The sequence below is a fragment of the Oncorhynchus mykiss genome, chromosome 7 (assembly GCF_057628025.1).
Source record: "Oncorhynchus mykiss isolate SJ-2025 chromosome 7, ASM5762802v1, whole genome shotgun sequence".
NCBI classification, from domain to species: domain Eukaryota; kingdom Metazoa; phylum Chordata; class Actinopteri; order Salmoniformes; family Salmonidae; genus Oncorhynchus; species Oncorhynchus mykiss.
The window spans coordinates 16,212,222-16,239,324 of record NC_143028.1 but is presented as its reverse complement, the minus strand read 5'-3'; the positions used below and the strand labels follow the sequence as shown (position 1 = coordinate 16,239,324).

At 45.0% G+C, this 27,103-nt stretch overlaps 2 protein-coding genes across 8 annotated transcripts in view; one reads left to right on the top strand and one right to left on the bottom strand.

Moving 5' to 3' along the window:
- The window catches only part of LOC110527488 (alsin), a 29,810-nt gene extending 29,272 nt beyond the window's left edge, over positions 1-538 (bottom strand). For 5 of the 6 annotated variants that reach the window (XM_036982935.2, XM_090240391.1, XM_090240392.1 and 2 more), the window contains exon 1: positions 216-538. The gene's annotated coding sequence lies outside the window, so the exon portion shown is untranslated. The remainder of the gene's footprint in view (positions 1-215) is intronic. The other variant, XM_090240390.1, reaches the window with a different exon arrangement.
- cdk15 (cyclin-dependent kinase 15) lies at positions 444-27,103 on the top strand. Of its 2 annotated transcripts, XM_036982941.2 has the most exons (14): positions 444-553; positions 5,135-5,315; positions 10,499-10,530; positions 13,777-13,917; positions 14,624-14,718; positions 16,445-16,524; positions 16,726-16,883; positions 17,056-17,179; positions 17,567-17,687; positions 19,076-19,169; positions 19,480-19,543; positions 22,731-22,779; positions 24,135-24,277; positions 26,050-27,103. In XM_036982941.2, exons 2-14 carry the CDS (start codon positions 5,270-5,272, stop codon positions 26,163-26,165), a joined length of 1,263 nt encoding a protein of 420 aa, XP_036838836.1. In that variant the 5' UTR covers positions 444-553; positions 5,135-5,269; the 3' UTR covers positions 26,166-27,103. The 2 variants fall into 2 exon arrangements, with proteins under 2 accessions (XP_036838836.1, XP_036838834.1); XM_036982939.2 differs by lacking the exons at positions 444-553; positions 5,135-5,315; positions 10,499-10,530 and adding an exon at positions 10,686-12,192.

Here is a 27,103-nt window from a genome sequence, read left to right as displayed (position 1 = left end):
CGCAACTGGCTAGAATGATTCATTCATACCATAATTACTAGGTGCCTACCAAAGCCTTTGACAGTCTCAGTAACTTACTTTGTTATAGTCTCCGTGTAACTAACTACCGTTAGCTAGCAACTCGGGGCTGACATGTGTCCTTCCACTTGCTCCTTGTACTGTAGCTACTAACCATATATTATGTACAATCTCAGATACAATTGTCTTTCACTTACCGGTCCCCTGACCATGTCCATTTCTTCATAAACCTGTGAAATGTGCAGCGACTGAGTTATGCTAGGGATTAGCTGACTAGCTAATGGCTAACCTTTTTTTCGCTATGTCGTTGAACGGAACCCGAGAGGACTCAAAGTGTGTGTATTTTCTTGCCTTTTTTATATTTCTTCTTTTTTTTACAACATCGATTCTGTCAAGTAGCTTAGCTTTGTTAGATATCTATTTTGAAATTCACCAGATATGGAATTCTGCTGTTTTACACTGTGATTTTCTATTTGATGAACGTGTGCCAATGCTCAATGTCAAGGTGAAAAACAGGTGCAGGTACAAGGTGCAGGTAGGTGATAAATCATTGTCAGGAAAGTTGACAATTTGTACATTTTGGAAAAAATATAGCTGCAAGCGGCAATGATCATTGTCCACAAGATGAGAAAGAACAATATAAATTGGATTAAAAAGCAGGCACTCTATCGTGTAGGGACTATCTTTCTTTATGTGCCATCAGTGAAAACAGTGAGAAGTATTTTTAGCTTTAGAATATGTGCTAACTTACATCTATAGGTACAGTGCAGCTATATTTGAATGCAAAAACCATTAAAGACTGATGTAATAAGTCTAAATACAAAATCTGGAGTGACTGACATACAGTGGGAAGAAAAAGTATGTGAACCCTTGAGAATTACCTGTATTTCTGCATAAATTGGTCATAATTTGATCTGATCTTCATCTAAGTCACGACAATAGACAAACACAGTCTGCTTAAACTACTAACACACAAACAAGTATACATTTTAATGTCTTTATTGAACACACAGTGATGGCTGGAAAAAGTATGTGAACCCTTGGATTTAATAACAGGTTGACCTTCCTTTGGCAGCAATAACCTCAACCAAATGTTTCTGTAGTTGCGGATCAGACCTACAACAGTTAGGAAGAATTTTGGACCATTCATCTTTACTAAACTGTTTCGGTTCCACAATATTCTTGGGATGTCGGGTGTGAATTGCTCTCTTGAGGTCATGCCACAGCATCTCAATCGGGTTGAGGTCAGGACTGACTGGGCCACTCCAGAAGACACATTTTCTTCTGTTCAAGCCATTCTGTTGTTGATACATTCTGTCTTTTGGGTTGTTGTCCTGTTGCATCACTTAACTTCTGTTGAGCTTCAATTGGCAGACAGATAGCCTTACATTCTCCTGCAAAATGTCTTGATAAACTTGGGAAATAATTTTTCTGTCGATGATAGCAAGCTGTCCAGCCCCTGAGGCAGCAAAGCAGCCCCAAACCATGATGCTCCCTCCACCATACTTTACAGTTGGGCTGAGGTTTTGATGTTGGTGTGCTGTGCCTTTTTTCTCCACACATAGTGTTGTATGTCCACAGAATATTTTGCCAGTAGCACTGCGGAACATCCAGGTGGTCTTTTGTGAACTTCAGACGTGCAGTAATGTTTTTTTTGGACAGCAGTGGCTTCTTCCATGGTGTCCTCCCATGAACACCATTCTTGATTGGTGTTTTACGTATTGTAGACTCGTCAACAGAGATGTTCGCATCTTCCAGAGATTTCTGTAAGTCTGTAGCTGACACTAGGATTCTTCTTAACCTCATTGAGCATTCTGCGTTGTGCTCTTGCAGACATCTTTGCAGGAAGGCCACTCCTAGGGAAAGTAGCAACAGTGCTGAAATGTTTCCATTTATAGACCATTTGTATTACCGTGGACTGACTTTTAGAGAATCTTGTAACCCTTTCCAGCTTTATGCAAGGCAACAATTCTTCATCTTAGGTCTTCTGAGATCTCTTTTGTTCGAGGCATGGTTCACATCAAGCAATGCTTCTTGTGAATAGCAAACTCTAATTTTATGAGTGTTTTTTTACATGGCAGGGAAGCTCTAACCAAAATCTCCAATCTCATCTCATTGATTCGACTCCAGATTAGTTGACTCCTGACTCCAATTAGCTTTTGCAGAAGTCATTAGCCTAGGGGTTCACATACTTTTTCCAATCTACACTGTGAATGTTTAAATTGTGTTCAATATAGACAAGAAAAATACAATAATTAGTGTGTTATTAGTTTAAGCACACTGAGTTTGTCTATTGTTGTGACTAAGATGAAGATCAGATCAAATTGTATGTCAAATGTATTCATAAATCCAGGTCATTCCAACGGGTTCACGTACTTTTTCTTGCCACTGTGTGGTTCATGAGGAGAAGATGGTTGCAGATGATTTTGAGTGTTAGCGTTGCATATGCAAAGAATGTTGTTCATAGTTTCCTTGTTTTTTCAGATATCAACACCAAATTCAGTATGGTTCACCTTAGGGACGTCCACTATAGTGGTGACACGTTTCAAGTCTATAGGCCACTGTGGAATAAATGGACACGTAAAATCTGATTTTGGATTTGTCAGTAACTCATTTGATTTGTCATTTGGTCCTATGGTTAAGGAGAATACGTTTTTCACAGGTTTAAAAATATAAACACTATCGTTCAAAAGTTTGGGGTCACTTAGTCATTTCCTGTTTATCTGCCATAAATAGTACCCGCAAAACAACAGTCACAACGTCAACTGCTCTTTTGCACACCAGTATCTCTGCTTGCACATCATCATCAGCTCATTTATCACTTCAGTGTTAATTTGCTCAATTGTAATTATTCACTCCTATGGCCTATTTATTGCCTACCTCCTCATGCCTTTTGCACACACTGTATATAGACTTTCTTTTTTTCTACTGTGTCATTGACTTGTTTATTGTGTTATTGGCTTTTTTTTTATTGTTTACTCCATGTGTAACTCTGTGTTGTTGTCTGTGTCACACTGCTTTGCTTTATCTTGGCCAGGTCGCAGTTGCAAATGAGAACTTGTTCTCAACTAGCCTACCTGGTTAAATAAAGGTGAAAATAAAAACAGTGAAGAGGCGACTCCAGGGATGCTGGCCTTCTAGGCAGAGTTGCAAAGAAAAAGCCATATCTCAGACTGGCCAATAACAATAAAAAATGAAGATGGGCAAAAGAACACAAACACTGGACAGAGGAACTCTTTCTAGAAGGCCAGCATCCCGGAGTCACCTCTTCACTGTTGACGTTGAGACTGGTGTTTTGCGGGTACTATTTAATGAAGCTGCCAGATGAGGACTTGTAAGGCGTCTGTTTCTCAAACTAGACACTCTAATGTACTTGTCCTCTTGCTCAGTTGTGCACCGGGGCCTCCCACTCCTCTTTCTATTCTGGTTAGAGACAGTTTGCGCTGTTCTGTGAAGGAAGTAGTACACAGCGTTGTATGAGATCTTCAGTTTCTTGGCAATTTCTTGCATAGAATAGCCTTCGTTTCTCAGAACAAAAATAGACTGACAAGTTTCAGAAGAAAGTTTTTTGTTTCTGGCCATTTTGAGCCTGTAATCAAACCCACAAATGCTGATGCTCCAGATACTCAACTAGCCTAGAGAAGGCCCGTTTTATTGCTTCTTTAATCAGGACAACAGTTTTCAGCTGTGCTAACATAATTGCAAAAGGGTTTTCTAATGATCAATTAGCCTCTTAAAATGATGAACTTGGATTAGCGAACACAACGTGCCATTGGAACACAGGAGTGATGGTTGCTGATAATGGGCCTCTGTACGCCTATGTAGATATTCCATAAATAGTCTGCCGTTTCCAGGTACAATTGTCATTTACAATATTAACAATGTCTACACTGTATTTCTGATCAATTTGAATACTATTTTAATGGACAAAAAATGTTGCTTCTCTTTAAAAAACAAGGACATTTCAAAGTGACCCCAAACCTTTGAACGGTAGTGTATATTTTTGGCATATTTTAGCATAGATGCTAAAATGCATCTACTATAGTGTGGCCATCTTTGAATTCGTCAATGTTATTTTCTCATACTCTTTTGGGACTGTTGTGATGAGTCCCCCCAAAAAATTTGGGAGTGAATCTGACTTTTAGTTCATGAGAAGATGTTTTATGATTGTTCTAATCATTATCGTTACATAATCAAAACGTAACATGCTTCATCGTGGTAATGTCTGCGACGACCCTACAATGTTTCAAGTTGATAGGCCATTGTGAAGTGGATCAACAAAATATTTATTTTAATTGGACATGTAAAATCTGATTTCCTGATTTGATCAATAACTCAGCCATCTCTTAACCAACCAAGTGTTTCACAAACTAAGTTAAGTGTTTTAGTGATGCACCACGGGGCCTACATACCAAACTTGGTGTTCTGTGGACTTATGGGTCATGGGAATACGTTTTTCAGGTTTTCCAAAATGTCCAAGATGGAGGAAAATCTATGCTGATGGACCTTATGGGTCCTTGACGCAAATTTGTTCAGCACGAGGAAAGACACCTACATTTCAAGCCTCTAGTTCAAACAGGTTGGGGAATAGGAGGGTGTAAGTGAGACTACTGGCCAATTGGTGCCATTCTTTTGGACCAAGTTACTCATGGCCTCTAGTTTCTGTGTGCCAAATTAGATGGTTTTTTTTTTAACCAATCTATGCTTGAGTTATTGGACTGAAGATGATCAAAAGCATGGCTCACTTCCTCCCCCAGGAGCCCACAGTACACACACACATTAGTGACTCCCTGAACACAATGCTCAAGCTCCAACCTTTCAAAACACACGGGCAGCCCCGGCTCTCTCCTCCACTGAGAGCTCATTGGGCAGAGTCTCCTATCTGACGCCACTGATTGGCTATTGAATGTTGTCTCACATGCAGCAGAATAACTGGCAGCAGGGGGAGACAGGGAGAAAGGAGGGAGAGAGAGGGAGGATACAGTGCAATATCATGAGGGAGAGAGCAAAACACAGAGAGAGTAATAGAGGAGGCAAGAGCACCTTCAGGCAGAAAGAGGAAGAAGGAAAAAATAGGAAAATCCTGTCTGTGCTGCTAAAGCTGTTTACATCCTAGGTTGCTGAAGACAAGGAGGGGCTGTGACTGAGGTGAGAGTGCTGCTCTAGCTGGGTCCAGTTCTAAGGATGCCCGGAGTGTAAGTGAGGTTCTATAGCGGTTCCACAGCACCACCAGGCAGGAACCAACGCTGGGATGCAGAACCTACGACATGCAGCCACGGAGGCTTTCCATCGCCTGGGTGAGTATTAGTCGAACCTACCCTCCCTAGAAACAGTACCACACTGACTCCAGTCGGGTTAGGGGATCGAACAGTGCTTGCTCAAGCTTTCTCATACCCACAAACAGTATTTACGGAGTTCTCGTTGGTATTAACCTGCTATGCTTATTGTGTTCCATCTTTGTACTATGCCAGATTCCAGGATACACTGCATGGGGAATGTACTGCATGTTACCTAGGGAACACAATACCTAACTTGTTGGCATGACAACTATCCTTACACACTCTACAGGTAATGACAGGCAGCAGCTCGTGAACAGGGTCAGATGTTGTAGCGTGGTATGTTGCCTTGTTCCAGAGATGAGGGCACCCCTAGGGACTGGACTGTTACAAGCGTCAGTAGCTTGACATGGACTGGCAAGTTATATTGCTGATCTGCAGATGCAACTAGGAAGCCCACGGCTTATTGAATAAAGCATAAAAATGCTGATGAGCAGAGGGGCTGAGGAGACGAGAGGAGGAGAGGCAGCCCCAGTGGGAGCAGAGGGGTGTTTTGCTCGCTAAGTGGGAGAGGAAAGGGGTGAGGAGAGAGGTGAAGGATGAGGTAAGAAGCAGATGTTTTTCTCACAGAGTGGAAGAGAAGATGGGAGAGGAGTGAGATGGTAACCCACATCTCCCCCAGGGTGGTGCAGGTTGTCAGGGGGAAGGAAGGTAGACAGCTAAGGCATCAAGGTGCAGGTTGTCAGGGGGAGGGAAGGTAGACAGCTAAGGCATCAAGGTGCAGGTGGTTCCAGTTCCTAGGGGAGGAAGGTTGTCAGGGGGGATGGGTACTGGGTAGTTATAGTGCTGTTATACACTCAGGGTAGATATAGTGCTGTTATACAGTCAGGGTAGATATAGTGCTGTTATACACTCAGGGTAGTTATAGTGCTGTTATACACTCAGGGTAGTTATAGTGCTGTTATACACTCAGGGTAGATATAGTGCTGTTATACACTCAGGGTAGATATAGTGCTGTTATACACTCAGGGTAGATATAGTGCTGTTATACACTCAGGGTAGATATAGTGCTGTTATACACTCAGGGTAGATATAGTGCTGTTATACACTCAGGGTAGTTATAGTGCTGTTATACACTCAGGGTAGTTATAGTGCTGTTATACACTCAGGGTAGTTATAGTGCTGTTATACACTCAGGGTAGATATAGTGCTGTTATACACTCAGGGTAGATATAGTGCTGTTATACACTCAGGGTAGATATAGTGCTGTTATACACTCAGGGTAGATATAGTGCTGTCATACACTCAGGGTAGATATAGTGCTGTTATACAGTCAGGGTAGTTATAGTGCTGTTATACACTCAGGGTAGATATAGTGCTGTTATACACTCAGGGTAGATATAGTGCTGTTATACACTCAGGGTAGATATAGTGCTGTTATACACTCAGGGTAGATATAGTGCTGTTATACACTCAGGGTAGTTATAGTGCTGTTATACACTCAGGGTAGATATAGTGCTGTCATACACTCAGGGTAGATATAGTGCTGTCATACACTCAGGGTAGATATAGTGCTGTTATACAGTCAGGGTAGTTATAGTGCTGTTATACACTCTGTAGATATAGTGCTGGGAAAGCAGGATGCTGGTGGTTCTGTAGACGGAGATGAATAATTAATCATTCTCACAGCTGCAGTGTAAACAAAATAAAGTAAGTGCTCTGTAGTCCTCTAAAAAAACCTCAGGGCAAATCTGTAAGGGGTCACTGCCAATTCAAATGCAATGGCACGTCCTCCAACCAGTTTTTTCCGCCACATTGGTTGTGTGTGGTTTAAATTGCAACTGTGCTAAGTCATTTTGTTATTGTACACAGACAGGACAGCCGATGTTCCTCCTCTCTCTTGCCCTGTCAGTTTGAACAAGGAAGTTGTTTTTTCTCTAATCTGAAGAGACTCGGATGTGCTTTGCACATTTCTGTCAGAGAGAGAGATCTGGTATCAGGAGGATGTACTGCTCAGCTGCTTGGCCTGGGAGCATATCTCACAGGATGTCCAAACGAGCGACTAACTCTACACTATTCAGAGAGGCTGATAGTATGTTTGTACACTAGGCTGCTAGTACACTGCTTTTACATGTGATCACATGTTTACTCATGTCTTGAATCATTACTTACTTGTACCATTTTCCATGCATCCCACACAGCACAGTATGATAGTATGCCAGAGGTAAGATTATACAGGAAAGTGCCAAGGCTTAAGCTCCAGTGTAGGCTAACCTATAAGACTGGCTACGAGAGGGACACGCCACAGGGCATTCCAATTCCAATAGAGCTCAGAGGAAATAGTAGAAGAGCATCAATGACACATCGACTCCCCCCAAAAATGCCTCAACCTCAATTCATTGAGGAGTGGGTTCTTGAAGAATCCAATCTGTGTTTATGTGTGCTTTTTCCGCTTCGCTCTCTCTCTCTCTCTGACACATCCCATCCCCTCCTCAGTAGCCCCACTCCCCCCTGGGTGAGTTGGACAATAGACAACATTGCACCTTTTTTGAACTCCTCAAGCTGTACCTGTGTGATGTTTATCTGTGTGATGTCTATCTGTGTGATGTCTATCTGTGTGATGTCTATCTGTATGTGACTGTCTGGTAGACCTGGCTGGAGGGCTACAGCGGCTCCGTCCGGTGCACATATGCCTGCCTGGCCCTGAGGCCCCCCAGGCTGCTCCCAGTGGGTAGTTGTTTAACCAGCTGCCTGGAGGCTGCTTGCCTGTCTGCCTGTGACAACTGTCCACCTCCAATAGTTAGGTCCCACTCTACTCTGCTCTGATCTGCCTCAGGAATACTGATGAGGGCTATGTATGTACGGGTCTGTATGAGGGTGAGATGGAGGGATAGGAATGGAGGGAGGAGGGTAGGTGGTGAATGGTGGGCTCGGCTCGGAGTGTGATGGCGCATGAGTGTCTGTCTCTCTGTGCCTCCATCTCTCCTCCAAAAATAACCCTGACTGCAGTGACGTGCTGTACCAAGGCAGAGCTAGTAGCAATAATATAATATCCTAACCTTGAAGTGGTGAGAGGGTTAGACATACCACTCCACACACAGCCTCTCCATGGGTCCCTAACATAGAAATAGACCTATGCCATAGAAATAGAATCCCTAGAACAGACATAGAACCTCAGACCATGGCATCATTGACTTGAATGGGGATACCCGTTCTTTGGATTCATAAAAAAAACATTTTCTTTTACCCTTTTTTCTCCCCAATTTCATGATGTCCAATTGGTTGTTACAGTCTTGTCCCATCGCTGCAACTACGGACTCGGGTGAGGCGAAGGTCGAGACCCATGCGTCTTCTGAAACACGACCGTGCCAAGCCACACTGCTTCTCGACACACTGCTCGCTTAACCCAGAAGCCAGCCACACCAATGTGTCGGAGTAAACACCGAACTGGTGACCGAAATCAGCTTGCAGGCACCCAGCCCGCCACAAGGAGTCACTAGAGCACGATGGGACAAGGACATCTCGGCCGGTCAAACCCTCCCATTACCCGGACGGCGCTGGGTCAATTGTGTGCCGCCTCATGGGTCTCCCGGTCACGGCCGGCTGTGACACAGCCTGGCATCGAAGCCGGATCTGTAGTGACGCCTCAAGCACTGCGATGCAGTACCTGCACCACTCGGGAGGCCTCCATTCTATGAATTCTATTTCTATGGTGCCTACTTTACCTCACCTCAGTCAAATGCCCTTCAGTCAGAGTCATACCAGAACATCCCTACTCCACGATGTCTCCTACTATACTGCTCAGATCATGACCTCCATTTCCTGGTTGCCATTCCTAGTTTCTACCCAATCTAATTATATCTTGACTTTGTCAATGGCTGCACATGCTGAGCCAAGAGGAGTTTTAGTTAGTTGGATAAGGCAATGTGCCAGCTGTACTGTATTCTTCCAAGACAAATATATTTAGACTGGAACATATTTGTATGGGTTTAATCATCCAATGTGTCCATTTTATAGATGTGGCTTTTATATGAACAACAACAACATACATTTATACCCTCAATCATTTCCCATATCAAATTGATATGATCAATTATTGACAAACAATTATTGTTTTATATTACTGTATTCTATTCTGTTGACATACTATATATGTTGCTATACAGATAATAATGCTTTCTGTAAAGCCTATTGTTATTGAAGTCAAGCAGCCCTAAAGGTAATGTATTGTCTGGATGGGTACAGTGAAGCCTTCCCATTTAGAAGATAAGGAGCAGTCATGTTCCTGCAAACTTTGACTGTCACTTATGAGACAGAGCTACCGATCCAGACTCCTCTCCAAGTTCTCTCTCGGTCATTGTATGTCTTTCTTTCTGTCTCTCTCCTCGTCTGTCTGTGTCTCTGTCTATCTGTGTCTCTCTCCAAGTCTCTCTGTCACTCCGTGTCTCTCTCCAAGTCTCTCTGTCTGTCTCTGTCACTCCGTGTCTCTCTCCAAGTCTCTCTGTGTCTCTCTTTGTGTCTCTCTCCGTGTCTCTCTCTCTCTGTGTCTCACTCTGTGTCTCTCTCCAAGTCTCTAGGTGTCTCTGTCTGTCTCTCTCCAAGTCTCTAGGTGTCTCTGTCTGTCTCTCTGTCTCTCTGTGTCCCTCTCCAAGTCTCTAGGTGTCTCTGTCTGTCTCTCTCCAAGTCTCTCTTTGTTTCTGTCTCTCTGTGTCTCTGGCTCTCTATCTGTCTCTCTCTCCCCAACTTATATCATCACTCACATGTCACACGCACACATTTTCATCTCTTTCTCCTGTCACTCATCCTCTCCCTCCTCATCCTCTCCTTCCTTCCCTGCTCCACTCCTCTCTCATTTGACATTTCTGCTCCACTTTTCACATTCCATTAGAATCTCCCAGCTACAGAATTGTACCACAGTGGACTTAAATTCTATCTTCAGCTGAATTCAGGATTATAAAGCACGATAACAGCAGTAGACATTGTGGCATCCTTGTAACACAGGATCTTAAAGTTTATGGTTTGGTCCAAATGTTCTATCCAAGTGTTCCAACCATGTGTCCTATCCAAGTTTTCTAACCATGTGTTCTAACCATGTGTTCTATCCAAGTGTTCTGTCCTAGTGTTCTAACCAGTGTTCTATCCAAGTTAAGAACAAGTGTTCTTAATAACAAGTGTTCATGCTTTCTGTCTTTTGTTCCGGGCAGGTCTGAAGCAAAGACAGCTGGGATATGAGGAGGTAAGATACCCTATGTTATTCTCTGTGACCGAAACACTTACGAAATACTATTTTTAACGGTCAGATTCGACTATGTATCATAAGAGTTTGAGACAGTTAGACATACTTTGTTGTTCCTTCTCTCTGGTTCTCTCTGGTGTCCTCCGTCCTTCCAGGGGAGAGAGAAGATTAACAGAATAGTCAACACTGCCCCCTGCTGAGAAGAGTGGGAGAGGGAGCAAGAGAGAGAGAGAGAGAGAGAGAGAGAGAGCGAGAGAGAGGGAGGAGAGAGATGCTGTAGACACACACACACACTCCACCACCACCACTCAGCGTTTCTCCCACTGTCACGTTGAAGTTGGAAAGGCATTTCATTTCAAGGGCCATTAAGTCCTGTCTCCCCCCCATAGCGGAAAGAGCACCGTGAGATTCTACATTATACGTCTCTGAAAAGAAAGCGAGACAAAAATAGCCTTGCCTCCCCACTGAGCTCGACATTCTACTCTGTCCTGTCCTCTGCTACTAAAACTGTAATTATACTCTTTATGGAGCTAATTCCCATTTGCTGCTGCCCTACGTGGACCACTCAGCACTCCCAGAAAGCATCATTATGTGGTGGTACTAACTGCCCTGTGTCCTCCAAAACCTGCACAGAAATGGTATGTACTGTATTCAGTTAAGAAAATGTTTTGAGGGCGAAAAAAACCTGTTTTAAGAAAATGGGGAAAGTGAACCACAGATAATAAAAGCTGCTTGTGGTTCAGATTGTCAGGTTATGGCGACTCTGTGGGAGACTGTTTTCACACGCAATCCTCCTCAGTCCTCACACCTCGCCCTCATACAGGCTGGGAATGGGTCTGGAGCTAGCTTGTGTTAGGCCTCAAACGGTGTTTTCGGCACGTTGAGACTTTCTGGAGGGGTGGATGAGCAATGAGCGCTGGCGGTTGAGAGAGAACGGAGGAATTCTATCAATCACTCGCTGTATTATATTCGGAATGCCCCGTGCACATATTTGGGATTCCATTGAATGAAATCCAAGAGAGGAAGATAGGGGAGAAGCCTCCAATGGTGTGTAGAGGAAATGAGACAGAACCCCTTCCCCCTCCACCAACCCCTAAATGGAACAGAAATAGAATGTTAATTCGTATAAAACCCTCAAATTAGATTTCCCTCTATGAGTTCCTCTCTGTCCCTTTCCTCTCTTTACACACAGAAGCACACCGGGACACACTCGTCGTCTCTTCTCTCAGCTTGTGCCGACTTGAATGGACACTCTTGTTCAAATTAGGTCGAGGTCCATGGTGTTTCTGTTTGTCTGCTACTGGGACAGGGAGGGGGGTCATGGGACTGTGCGATTGGAGCCAGACTCATGCTAGTCATATGAGCTTCAGCGCCAACCCACCGCACCGAAAACAGGAAAGAGAGACCGAGAGAGAGAGAGGGGGGAGAGAGAAAGTTTCTAGGAAGTGAGAGAGGAGGAAGATGGAGGATTTGAGATGGAGGGTCAGGGCCATGGCTGCTGTGTGTGTCCGGAATTGCTGCTGGTGCTGTGTTGAGGTCGAAGAAGATGGAGAAAGAGGGGAGGAGAAGGAGGAGGGGAGGGAGGAGGAGCAAGAGGAGGAGGGAATGGAGGAGCCCCCATCTCCTAAGAGCAGGAGTGTCGCGTCCTTACCATCTGCTGAGGTAGCAGTGAGCGTGTGTGTGTGTGTGTCTGTGTGTGTGTGTCTGTGTCTGATTCTGCAGACTTGGTTTGGGTGATGTCTGGTGCCACTGTGTCATTACTGTCAGTGTCCTTGGATTATTACACTAACACTGAGTGTCAGGATGTCAATGTTGTGGTGACTTTAGTGATCTGTCTCCATCTGTCAGTGTGCACACCTCCAAATAGGTTCAGTGAAACGCTCCTGACGGGGAATTCTCTCTCGGAAAGTGCCACTACTCCACTTCTCTCGGGGTAGCCAGGGATTATTTTAGCTAGCTTGTGAGTTTTTGTTTTTATGCCAAAGTTGTAAGCAAAGCTGGTGGGTAATGTATTCTAGCTGACAAGCTACAAGATGGCCAGTTACAATAATAGATGTGTCATCACAACAGCGGGCTGCGTGTCTCTCTAGGCCCTGGAGGGATGTGAGCTCTTTTTCTCCTCCCACGCCTGTCCACAACATTCAGAGAATCCACAACACACATTCTGCTGTGTCTAACAAATGTATTTTGGGAAAAGGTGCTGTCGACAGGAACAGAGGAAAGCAATTCCATTGAATAGCGTAGACCCTGACGGTGGTGAGGTGATGGATGACGTTCCCATGGGACATCACAGGCCTCTGTATCAGCACAGCTCACATTGAAACGTCCTGTACTCTACTGTGACTTTTACACTGAGTACACCAAACATTAGGACCCCCCCCCCCCCCCTTCTGCCTTCAGAACAGCCTCAATTTGTCAGGACATGGACTCTACAAGGTGTCAGAAGCGTTCCACAGGGATGCTGGCCCATGTTGACTCCAAGGCCTCCCACAGTTGTCAAGTTGGCTGGATATCCTTTCGGGGGGTGGACCATTTTTGATACACACGGGAACCTGCAGTTCTTGGCACCTACTACCATATCCCCGGTCAAAGGCACTTCAGTAATTTGTCTTGCCAATTCACTCTCTGAATGGCACACATACACAATCCTTGTCTCAATTGTCTCCAAGGATTAAAAATACTTCCTGTCTCCTCCCCTTCATCTACACTGACATCAATAAGGGATCAAAGCTTTCACCTGGATTCACCTGGTCAGTCTATGTTGTGGAAAGAGCAGGTGTTCTTCATGTTTTGTATGCTCAGTGTTCACTGTATCTTTCATCGTGTTAGCTACAGTTGGTGGGGAGGCTGAGAAACTTTCCAACCCACAACAGTCTCCTCATATTGCCTCTTGTGTCTGTCTTTCTGTGTCTCTCCGTCTCCGTCTCTCTCTCTCTCTCTCTCTCTCTCTCTCTCTCTCTTGTCTGCCATGTGTTTATTTGCATCCACCACTCTCTCTCTCTCCCTCTCTCTCTCTCTCTGTCTCTCTCTGTCTCTCCCTCTCTCTCTGTCTCTCTTTCTCTGTCCCTCTCTCTCTCTCTCTCTCTCTGTCTCTGTCTCTGTCTCTCTGTCTCTGTCTCTGTCTCTCTCTCTCTTTCTCTGTCTGTCTCTCTCTCTCTCTCTCTCTTGTCTGCCATGTGTTTATTTGCATCCACCACTCTCTCTCTCCTGTCTGTCTCTCTATTATCTCTCCTTAAACCTGGCCAGTTGGATGAGGCAGACCCGTCCTACTCCAAGCCCCAGCCTCACTGGTTTCACACGCTGCAGGTCCGCAGGCTGACGGTCCAGAGAGGACGCAGCAACAGTGATCCTATGGGGGGAAAGAGTTTCGATCAGGACTTCCAATGGGTGAGCACTGGGAAGTTTAGCCTGGTCCCAGATCTGTTATCAAATCGCATTTTATTGGTCACATACACATGGTAAGCAGATGTTATTGCGGGTGTAGCGAAATGCTTGTGCTTCTAGTTCCAATAGTGCGGTGATATCTAACAAGCAATCTAACAATTCCCCAACGACTACCTAATACACACTAATCTAAGTAAAGGGATGGAATAAGAATATGTACATATACATATGAGATGAGTAATGACCGAGAGGCATGGGCAAGATGCAGTGGATGGTATAAAATACAGTTTATACATATGAGATGAGTAATAAAGATATGTCAACATCATTATTAAAGTGTCATTAATAAAGTGACTAGTGATCCATTTGTTAGAGTGGCCAATGATTTCAAGTCTGTATGTAGACAGCAGCCTCTCTGTGTCAGTGATGGCTGTTTAACAGTCTGATGGCCTTGAGATAGAAGCTGTTTTTCAGTCTCTCAGTCCCAGCTTTGATGCACCTGTATGATTTACTATGGTGTGTGACAATGGCTTTAGGATTTGGCAAGATGGTACAAACAGATCTGGGATCAGGTTTGGTGAGGTAGGTGGCACCTGGTTATATCTGTAATGTACCTGCAGTTACCGCACTCTGTCAGTATGAAGATGTACTGTAAATGCTTTAGGTCGGCACCTTACCCCACCTAACACACGCGTGTCCGTCCTCACAGAAAACAGGCCTACAGTTTGGCACAGCCAACTCCTACCTGAACCTGGAGAAGATAGGGGAGGGGACATACGCTACAGTCTACAAGGGAATCAGCCGGTCAGTATCAATCAATCAATCAATCGATCAGTTGTCATCGAGTGCTTATACAGTAAGCCGACCTTGACCCCAAAGAGCAAGCTGAATCTGAAGTCAGTACAGGTGCTATAAGCTGTAAGACATTACCACAACTCAACACTGATGAACAGCTCAATAATTACGTCGCCCACTCTGATAACGTCCAATAGGTCAGTGTAGTCGTTCGTATATGGCACATCTTTTACATTATCCCTACAAACTAGACCGCTATGTCAGCTGGTATTGATTTGACTGACCCTGTTTGCCCCCTGTGCTGTTCGTTTGACGAAGGACAATGCGTTTTTGTGAAGATCTACTGGACGGTTCTACGCTAACGAGCACAGAGCATGTAAAGCCTTTCACAGTGGTCTCACTTTATATGGTCAAACAGCACACAGCCGAGGCTGCCAGAGGTTACGTCACAGATGGAGCAGATATTTCACCGGATGTACAAATGTGAAGCATCCGCTTGGCGTTTCCACTCACTACCAAATATGGTAGTGAGAGGAAACCCAGTGGCTGGCGGTGGGAGAAGATGGAACGAGATGGATTTTGGCCAACATTCTGTTATTTTACTCATCGATGAAACATTTGATCTCAATACAGTTTATGGTTCCCAAAAGTATAATCTGTTACGAATAGAGTGGACTAAGTTTTGTAGACATTACCCGTTGCCAAAGTTTTAAAAAACTGCATTGTTTAGAAGGCGAATTTAGTTATTTAGTTATTGCATACGCGCACTTCACAGAGTAGGCTTTCCCTAATGGAAATATGCAAATGTATGCTAGAACGTGACAATAGGATCTCACTAGCTTGTGCTTGGCTCTGCCCACCTCCTTGCTCCGCCCACTATGACTCATTTGTTCCCATTTGAAACGACAGCCTGTGGTCTGTCTTGCTTTAGTTATATAAATCTTTGGTGACGTTATGCTAGTGTTCAGGACAGAGAGCTTTATTAACACATAAAGTCAGACTCCAGAAGACCAGGCAGAGAGCTTTATTAACTCATAAAGTCAGACTCCAGAAGACCAGGCAGAGAGCTTTATTAACTCATAAAGTCAGACTCCAGAAGACCAGGCAGAGAGCTTTATTAACTCATAAAGTCAGACTCCAGAAGACCAGGCAGAGAGCTTTATTAACTCATAAAGTCAGACTCCAGAAGACCAGGCAGAGAGCTTTATTAACTCATGAAGTCAGACTCCAGATGACCAGGCAGAGAGCTTTATTAACTCATAAAGTCAGACTCCAGAAGACCAGGCAGAGAGCTTTATTAACTCATGAAGTCAGTCTCCAGATGACCAGGCAGAGAGCTTTATTAACTCATGAAGTCAGTCTCCAGATGACCAGGCAGAGAGCTTTATTAACTCATGAAGTCAGACTCCAGATGACCAGGCAGAGAGCTTTATTAACTCATAAAGTCAGACTCCAGAAGACCAGGCAGAGAGCTGCCAAAAGCCACAGCTGCACTAAGATAAAGAGTTTTTTGGTCGGGTAGGAGATGTGATTTAATTGGTTGGCAGTAATGAAGGGCGAGGTGCGTTTGAGATTTTCATTGACATTTACTGAGGTCATGAATTGTATCTCTCCATTATAAATTATAATTGATGACTGTATTTGCCTGTAATACTATATTTGCCTTTATCTCCTCACCAAAACTGAGCTGTGGGGAGTTCACTCTCTCTGTTACTCTCCTCTACTCTGCCCTCAGGATAAACGGACACCTGGTGGCCTTGAAGGTGATCCGTATGAAGACTGAAGAAGGCGTACCATTCACTGCCATCCGGGAGGGTGAGAGCTTTTCCAGGAGGCACATGCTGTACATGCAAAACAGGATTGATCCTTTCGATGTCTCAGAGTACCCTCCAGGAGATGAACTGAAGTCAAGTCATGTTAGCATTAGCATGTTTAGGAGAATTGCATGTGCTTATCATATTCCATTCCCACTGTGAACAAAGTGAATTGGTATTAGCTCTGTGTCTGTCTGTCCAGCTTCCCTCCTGAAAGGCCTGAAACACGCCAACATTGTCCTGCTCCATGACATCATCCACACCAAAGAGGCACTCACATTTGTCTTTGAGTACGTACAAACAGACTTGGCTGAGTATATGACGCAGCACCCAGGGGGCCTGCATTCCTACAATGTCAGGGTAAGTTCAATATTTCGAGAAACAGAACCTCAACAAATACCATACCTTTTCCCTCTCACCCGAAAATCTGTCCTCTTGTTTTTTCAGTTGTTTTAATTGTTCGCCGTTGACCATACTCTTCCTGCATGTCTGTCTGTGTGCCTGTCTGTCTGTATGTATGTATGTCCATCAGATCTTCATGTTCCAGCTACTGCGGGGTCTGTCCTACATCCACGGTCGGAGGATCCTGCACCGGGACCTCAAACCCCAGAACCTGCTCATCAGCTACCTGGGGGAGCTCAAACTGGCTGACTTCGGTAAACCCAAACCCCTAGCTTAATGTCCACATTCCGGTTCAACACTAATCCTAGTCTGAACCACAACCCTAATCCTAGCTTCGTGTCCAGATCCCAGTTCAACCCTAACCCACAACCCCCTAACCAACCCCTCCACACCCTCTGAAGTTCCTGCTAGTCCATTGTCCAGCTATCATCTGAAGAAACCTATGGTGGCACTCTTTCTTGAAAGTGTACAGTGCCCAAACTAACCCACAAATGTAACGTTAGCTCCACATGTTGGAACTCTGTTAATAACTCTCTCTTTATAATGTGTCATTTGGTCATGTATACAGGTGGTGTTATGTCTATGTTATATGTGGTATTGTATTCATGTTATAACTAGATGGTTCTGTCTGTATCCACTAGGGCTGGCCCGGTCCAAGTCCATCCCGTGCCAGACCTATTCGTCTGAGGTGGTCACTCTGTGGTACCGGCCTCCTGATGTCCTCCTGGGTTCCACTGATTACTCCACTGCTCTGGACATCTGGTGAGTGGACTGGACATAGTTGGACGTATCTGGACAGGGTCTGAACATCCTCCATAACCAACCACCCTGCAGGCAAGGTTGCAATAACGTCATTTCAGTCATCTTTTTCCCACTGGGCAGACAGATCTGAACCCACTAGCACTGAACCAGAATAACACCAGAATACCACTGGACCACACTGTTCTAGAGATGATATAACTACTTAGACCACTGTGTCATGGTGTTATCTAGACAACTGGGCGCTCGGGGGAAAACCGTGGTCAAATCATGACGTCAGTGGTCAGAAGGTCGGAAGGTCAGAGCTTAGAAAGATGCTCGAGTTTCCGACTTGGAGTTCCGGGTTGGATGACCGCTCAAAAAGATTTTCCCTAGTCGGAACTGTTTTTTTTCCCCGAGTTCCCAGTTGTCTTGAACGCACTGAAGGCTGAGACTTCCTAGTTCCCAGTTCCCAGTTGTCTTGAACGCACTGAAGGCTGAGACTTCCTAGTTCCCAGTTCCCAGTTGTCTTGAACGCACTGAAGGCTGAGACTTCCTAGTTCCCAGTTCCCAGTTGTCTTGAACGCACTGAAGGCTGAGACTTCCTAGTTCCCAGTTCCCAGTTGTCTTGAACGCACTGAAGGCTGAGACTTCCTAGTTCCCAGTTCCCAGTTGTCTTGAACGCACTGAAGGCTGAGACTTCCTAGTTCCCAGTTCCCAGTTGTTTTGAGCACGGCATCAGTGGTGGTGTTAGAGTAGCTGTCATTAGTGTTGCCACCAGTACTCTCCTGCAGAGTGAGTTACCTCAGGTTGGCTCAGAGAATGTTGCGTGTTCAGAAGAGTTTAACCTCTTAGCCTTCGTCTAACGATGTTTTGGTGCCATACTGAAAATCAAACGTTTAGAGTTGCTCTCCTAAGCAAAATATTACATCCCCCCCAGAGTTAAAGGAATTTTGTACTAATGAATAGCATAAGCGTTGGTATAAACCATCCTGTGCATTACTGTTAATGATATCTGGGCAGGTTTCTATGTGACCTTTCCAAATAGAAGAGATTGGGACCACATGTTGTTTAAGGACTTTGAATACAAAGAGAAATGTAGCAACAGGGTAGTATTTTAACAGCAATAATCAAATGGGTTGGCCACAACCTAGGTATTTGCTTTCGTGTTGTATATTTTGGACGGTTTTAATATTTTACCAAGGATACATTTTTGAATCCATCCCCTTTTTCTACGCTATCTTTTGCCCTATATGAATAGACTGCTTAGGATACAAAACCTACCCTTGGTTTTTACCAAAGTAGTTCACTTATTGTGCCGATTATGAGGTGCTGAAGAATGATGTCCCGTCCTTCTCTCTCTTTTCACTGATTTCTTAAATGACTTCTCTCAATCCTGTGTTGTCTTCCAGGGGAGCTGGATGCATCTTCATTGAGATGCTCCAGGGGACGCCAGCCTTTCCAGGGGTGGCAGACGTCTTTGAGCAGCTGCAGAAAATATGGGCTGTGAGTAGGATCCCCCTTTCACTCTTTTCAATGGCATCGTCCTCTCTACACTCTTTGGAAAAAGGTGCTATCTAGAACCTCAACGGGTTCTTCGTCTGTCCACATAGGAGAACCCTTTGAAGAACCCATTTTGGTTCCAGGTAGAACCTTTCTACGGTGGGTTCTACCTGGAACCCAAAAGGGTTTTCCTATGGGGACAGAGGTGCTTTAGGACTCCTTTGGAAGCCTTTTTTCTAAGAGTGTAGATCCATAAAAACTAGTAGAGATGACGGTTGATTGCTCACTCTGGACCCTTTCTGTCTGTCTGCAGGTCGTAGGGGTCCCGACTGAGGAGTCGTGGCCAGGAGTGAACGAGCTGCCCAACTTCAGACCAGGTCAGAACCTCTTCATCCCTTTCATCCTCCTCCGCCCTCATGACTATTACAATAATCCTATCTATCCTATGTGCTGCTGAGAAAATACAGTCATTCCCATTGGGTCAGAGAAAGGTCAGGGAGGGATTAGTTTGGGTAATCTACATTCTAATCTACACACTTAATAAATTCGACATAAACCACAGCAGACTAGTCTCGTGGTTAGCTGTGTGGCTCATCCCTAACCACTAGGGGGCAGCAGAAGTCAATGAGATACATTTTTATTGGGGTTGCATGGGACTGTGGGTCTATTTGTCTATGGTACTACTTTTGCTTTCCAGACTCGTGGCATTTAAGACGGCTGTGGGAAGAGAGTATTTTCTAAAGCTCTTCCTAAAGCACTGTGGTCCAAGAGAGTTGAGATGCATGACATGTGGCCAACAAACACACCTGCGAGAGGAGTCCGTGTGAAGGCTATGTGTGGGAGTTAACTCTTTGGTCTGAGAGAGAATGATGACAGGAACGGCAAAGACCTTCAAATTAACCTAAATACTGTGTGGTTTTGGACAGAGCTCTACTCCTCTGACCTGCCTATGCTGATCTCTCACTTTCACCTTGTAAACCACGCTCAACGACACCATACCCAGCTGTGTGTACTTGTCAGTCTTTTATACTCTTCCATCCACCCCTGAGATTTAAACGTCATGCTGAGTTGAACCTGAGTCAGCCTGTCTTCCCACTCTTCCAGTAATGGGCTACAAAGGGAGTTCGAGGGTGACATATTTTGTGTGTGTGTGTGTGTGTGTGTGTGTGTTTAACTATACTATACAAGAATAGTAAGCAAACAAACATTTGACCAACTGGGGACATTTTGTTAGTCCCCACAAGTTAAAGTGCTATTCCTAGGGGGTTTAGTGTTAAAGTTAGAATTAGTGTTAGAGTTAGGAGCTAGGACTAAGGTTAGGTTTTGGGGTTAAGGTTAGATTTTGGCGTTAGGGGTTAAGGAAAATAGCATTTTGAAGGACTGAATTGCGTGTCCCCACAAGGTTAGTTATACAAGTGTGTGTGTGTGTGTGTGGTGCTGCAGAAAATATGGGTTACTCTCTGTCTCTGCTAATTCCTCCCCTACAAGACCCATAGGAATTCAAAACCTCAGACTGTTAAAGTCTTAAAGTTCCTCAGCAAACATGAATAAATAAACATAAGATTCATAAATGCTGAATAAATGCATAGATGAATCTCCAAACTACACAGTGGGTCCTGTCTGTGCTGCCCCATGCAGTTCAATAAGGGCTCTGACATTGGTTGGGGGTGATGAGATGGGGAGAGAAGATGGGCTAGTAGAAAGGTCTGGCAGTATAAGAGAGAACGTTCTGTATAAAATATGTGTAAAGCAAACAGAGCGGTGAGGCAGGGAGATGAGAAGACAGACAAGTCAGGCAGATGCTTGTACACACTAGAGTATGTGAGCGGAGTGGAGCTGGAGCGGAGCGAGGAGCAGAGCGTGCCCAATTTGACTGGAGCGTGGAGCGAGATTCTCAAAGACTGGAGCGTCCGTCTTCTCGCCCTCTCCAATTTCGCTCCGGTAGCGCTCACTTTACGAGCTCAGCGCAAAAATGCTTTCATTTTTTGTTTAATTTGTATTTCATTCTAAGTCACAGCCTATATGCACAATTTATAGACTATAATGATTTAATACAACAAAATGTTATTTAAATGCTGAGCACTTTATGTCCCTAACAGCCTATTGTGTCGCACTCACAGACGCTTCACAATGTATTTTTTTTTGTAGGCTATAGCCTTGAAATCATTGAAATAATATAGCCGAAATAATTCCTTTTAGTTTCTTCTTAGGCTTCCTGTCTGTCTCCTGACCTATTTATAGTGTTTATATGCGGTTTAAATATGACATTCTTACATTCACCTCTTCATGTTTATTCAAATACTTGGTTTGATTTCAATACTTAAAAACCAATTGGTAGGTCCAGGTTGTCACAAAAATTAGATGGGTGTTAGTTAAATCGTGATTTTATTGAATGGAGTGAATTTGGTGTGACATTTTTTCTCTCCCTAGGAGCCCGGAGCAGTTTTTAGCTGAGCAGTATGAAAGCCTATGGAGCATTAGAGCAGTGTGCAAGCACCAACTCCAGCAATGAGCGGGATTTCCAACTGCTCAACCCCGCTCACTTGCTCTGATACACACACACACACACACAAACAGGAAAGAGAGTGAGCCAGACAGCTTTCTCTGCCTGGTCTGTGTGGGGGTGGCAATCTGGGCATGAAGGATGGCTGGACTTAGAACCTCTGTGTCTGACAGCTATAGACTCAAACATATTGTACCAATCTGCTGTGTTTGGGATGGCGAACGAGTTGACATAGGGGGAAAACAGCAGTGCAGGCGTGCGTGTGCACATGCACGTTACTGTGGTGTTTTAGGACACCCCCCTTGTGTGGGAATGACCCTAGGTATCTCCTCCTCTCCCCTTCCCCCCCTCTCCCCCTCTCTCCCTCCTGGCTAGCTCCCTGCCTGGCCCCCTGACTGCTGCTGGCACCACTGGGCCTCTCCAGATGTGGGAGCTGAATGGACCAATAGATGAAGGCCTGGGCAGCTTTCAGCAGGGCAGAGCGGGTGGCCAGCACAGAACAGGGAGAGGCCAAGAAGGGAAGAGGGAAAATATTGGGAAAATATTCCTTCAGTGACCTGACTGGCCAGGGGAAAGCGATAGCTAGCCCGTACTATAGAGAACGCTTGTCTAAAAATGTATGTTTGCTTATGCACCGTTGCACCCTGCAGGAGAGACTGAGCACATACATTTCTTTAAAAAAAATGTGTTTTTATTTTCAAACAGTTTAATCTCCACGGTTGACTATTAATTCATCATGGAGCATCGGGGCTGTCCAAAAGCATCGGCTATCCAACCGTTAAAACACTCTCATTAAAACTCTACGCCAGGGCCCAGAAACCACAAATTGCGATCAGTAGTGCCAAAGCATGTTTCACTTAGTCTCCCCGCCAGGATACCATAGCTGTAGCATTAATCATCAAAGAGAACAGGTCTATTTTACCGTAAGTTTACACAGAAATGTTTTTTAGTGTCCCGTGGGCTGACCACCTCACTGTTCCATCTTGCATTCCTTTGCAGCCATAGTTGCAGGCCAAACATTTCCTAACTAACCTGCTCGTGCTGCTCTCCTCTTCCTACAGAGTGGTTTCAACCGTGTGAGCCCCAGCAATTCAGGAACGTTTGGAAAAGGTACGGGGAAATCAGTTTGCTCAGCGTTCTGTCAGTACTATTAGTTTGTGAATGTGTTTTAGTATGTCTTGCAGATCTGTTTATCTCGTGCAGGTTTGTATAATGTATCTCAGCAACCTGCAAATGTGAACATTTGATCAAATAGTATTCTGCTCCAGCATATAAGTGACTGTAGAGGTAGAGTTTGGATACATGTGTACATATTATAGAGTATGGAACAGCTCTGTTTTGGATGGCCGTGTGTGTTTGCCCATTCCATTGCCTCCGGCTGGGGAGGGGGAGGTGAGGGTGGTCCAGAGGTGGGCAGTTAGCCCTGTGGTAACAGGAGATTCTTTGTCTGGCCAGGCGCGTCTCCCCCCTCCTCTCGCTTTCCTCCCGCCTTCCTCCCCCTTCCTCCCAACATGATGACATCTGACCCAACACAGCTCTGCTCCTGTACCAGCCCACAGGGGGCCCCCCCCCACACACACACACACACACACACACAGTCGGGTTATGGGAGACTAGGATGTCTGGAGTAGTCTCTGACTCGCTGTCATAACAAATATGAGACCCACTCAACAGTCTATAGCACACTAATGCAGTCTAGTCTGAAAAAAATCACACTGAAATTGAGAAACACATTACTAGGAATATGGATCTAATGGATTTAAATGAGAGACAGTGAATAAGGAAGAGAAAGAGAGAGAACGGGAGATAAGAAAGAGAGAATCCTCACGGTCATCAACAAAGTCAGTCCTGCTGCACAGCACGAGAGAGAGAGAGAGAGAGGGGGAGAGAAAGAGAGAGGGGGGGGGAGAGGGGGAGGAAAAAGGGGGAGGCTCAGAGAGAGAAAAAAGGAAAACGGGTGTTTGAGCGAGACTCAAGGGATTTATGGTGTGATTTTTAATGCAGGTCTTTTCAAGATGGTTGAATGGGAGTCCATCTCTCCCCCGCCCATCCCCCCCCCCCCCTCTCCCCCACCCATCTCCCCCTCTCTCTCTTGTTCTAGCCATGGATTTAATTAACTAGACCCCCTGTTGGGACCAAACACTCTTTTCTCCAAATACATGGACACTGTCAGAAAAACACACACAGAAATAGCAGATAATTACATTGTGAAATAAAAGTTGCTTCGGTAGGACAGCGAGAAGGCACACAAAGCAGGGGGGGGAGTACAGAGCTATGCACGCCAGTAGGGAAAATTGAGTTGAATTCATGCAAATGACTGAGAAGTGTAGCTGGGTTGTTGTTATATGTCTAATGGCTATGGATGTAAAATCATTTACATAAAGTATGTGTATCTATTGGGGGTTGTCTATCTGTGTGTGTGTGTGTGTGTGTATCTCTTATAGTCCCCTCTGCTTCCCCCTCAGACTGTCCCAGTTGCCCTATAAGACAGAGGACCTGGCCCAGCAGATTCTGATCACCATCCCACGAGACCGCGTCTCGGCCCAGGATGCACTGCAGCACCCCTATTTCAACACGCTACCGCCCCCCATCATGCAGCTACGAGACAGTGAGTGTATGTGTGTGTGTGTGTCACTACACCTCAATAAAACCCATAACATATCAATCTATCTATGCAATAAGAACGTGTGTTTTGTCAGAGCAATAACAGTCACGCGATGCATGATGTGGTGTGTGTGTGTGTGTGTGTCTGTGTGTACACGTGGGAGATTAAGCATGTGTTTGTACGTGTGCGTACGTATTCATGTGCATACGTTTCCCTCCTCTGACTCCCCCCATCAATATTCTCTGTTTCTCCCTCCCAGTGAGAGAGATTGGCACTCCGTTGCACTAAACTCCAGTGCAGTTTGTCACTTAAACAGTCTACCCATCCGACGCATGATTAAAGACACGAGCTTCCTACTGTGAGCACAGATGGCTCCTTTGAAGAGATCAGACTGTCTCCACAGCTCTCGGGTGGCTAAATATATATATATCAGGAGAATGCATGTATAAGTAAGCAAAGTTGCATTTGAAGTCTCTCTCCACCTGTCTGTCTATCGCTCTGACAGTCTGCCTGGTTTGGTTTAAACATAGATGTGTTTTTCAAGGCCATAGAAATAATATTCAGTGAACAGAAGAAGAGTACAGGGAGTACTAGGATAGATATTAGTGAAATGTAGGAATGTATTAGATGGGAATAAAGCCCAATGGGATACAGTGTCTGATATGGTCAACTAGTAGGCTTCCAGCTGAATGTGTCCTACACACACATGCTGGCAGATGCGCGCGCACACACACACACACACACACACACGCACAGTCTTGCGCAGCTAACCTTGTGAGGACATGCAATTCAGTCCCATTCAAAATCCTATTTTCCTTAACCCCTAACCCGTACTCTAACCCAAAAACATAACCTTAACCCTAAACCTAACCCTTACTCCTAACCCTAACCCTAGCTCCTAACCCTAAACCTAACCATTACTCCTAACCCTCACCCTAGCTCCTAGCCCTAAACCTAATTCTAACAATTTTAACCTTAATCCTAAACCCCCTAGAAATAGCATTTGACCTTGTAGTGGACCAGCAAAATGTCCCCAGTTTACTATCCCCACAAGTATAGTTAAACATGTCCACACACACACACACACACACAAATACACACACTCTGCTCTTTTGATAATGAGCCATCATTACTGCTACTACTCTGCATAGCATCCCAGACGGGGAGAAAATGCAGTAGGGGAGAGACATCAATGAACAGAGCGGAGAAGGAGAATAGGGAGCGAGAGCGGCAACTGAGAGAAAGAGAGCGACTAAGAAGTGAAAGAGCGTGGGGAGAGAAGGTTCTCTCCGGGATGAACAAACTTATTTTAATGATGCCATGTCTCGGCAGGGCAGAAGTGAGAAGGCCTAGAAGCAGACTAGTAGTAATGAGTACCCCCTTTTACCTTCACACAATGTATCACAATATAACTGGAACAGTGGCGAGCAGCATCAAGTGTTGAGAAGTCATTGTAGTTGTTAGGGATGAGGCTCTAGCTGGACTGTGGACGACCACACCCAACATTGATCACGTCCCAGCTAGTAGCCAGTCCGTCTGGAAGGAGGGCGTGGTGGTGTTGAGGTTCTAAGCTGCCTGACCTGCCATGATCTGTCAGACCAACTGCCCTATGAGGCTTCTCCAGGAGTCAGTGTGGGAGATGTTTATCTTTTTGTTGCTGTTGGTGAAGTGGCTGAGTAACTTTTTCACCTGACTTTATAACGATGTGAAGCTGTAAAAGTTGCCTGTCTCTCTATCTCTCTATCTATCTATCTACACCTCCCCCGCTCTCTCAGCTGTATCAGTCTTCAAGGTCCCCGGAGTGAGGCTGGAGACCGAGGTGAAGGATATCTTCAGTCCCAGTCGAAGGATCAGACCGTCCCAGCTGGTGCCCTTGGCTAAGTGCTGGTGATAATGGACCTCTACCCCCCTGGGCTTGACCCCTAACCCCAGGTGCCCCAGCCCTGCTTGCAGGCTAGACCACCATCTGATCAAGATGGAGAGGCATGAGGCTTCACACACACAACACTTACCTACACCACCAGCATCCTCCACCAACCTCTGCTCTTGACTCCACCCAGCATTCCTCAGAGTTCCCATGTAAGAAGATAGGAGAGAAGAGGGACGGGTTGAATGTTACCTGGTATATCACATATTAGATGACATCAGAAGTACTGTATGTACTGTATATACTCTATATCTGAAACCCGATGTCTGTTGTTGGTGGCAACGGAAAGCTACGCAGTGTCTAAGAACTGTCAGGAAGCTCAGAACTCCTTAACATCTTCCTCCTGCTAAACCACCTCCTCCTGCTTCTTCCTCTTCCTCTTGCTTCCTCCTCTTGCTTCCTCCTCCTGCTTCCTCCTCCTTCTCCTCGGCTGGTTTACCTCTTCCTCCTCCTCCCTCTCCTTCTCAGAGCATCTCCTTGGACTCACTAGGCTCTCTCTGCCTCCTCCTAAATGTACACTGAGATTCAATGATGACGATGGGTTAGTTTTGCAGATTAGTGTTTTATTTTGTACTGCCAAAACATGCGGATATTATATACCTCTTATGTTAAATCAGGTCCTTGTGGACCATGATTGTTTTTTTTGCACAGCATGCCGGTGGGTATCCCTGCAACAGAATGACTGTGACGGTTGTGTGTACACTGTTGCGTTGTGTGTACACTGTAATTCATGTTAGCATTGTACCGTGAAACTTCCTCCTTAACACCCCATAGCGTATTTTTCATTCAGGCAATCTTGTGATCAATTGTACTATACTTGGGTGCAGCTTGCTTTTAAAATGTGTGTTTTCGTGAGAATGGGTGAAGGAGTGTGTGAGTCAATAAATGTTGCAGTAATGATA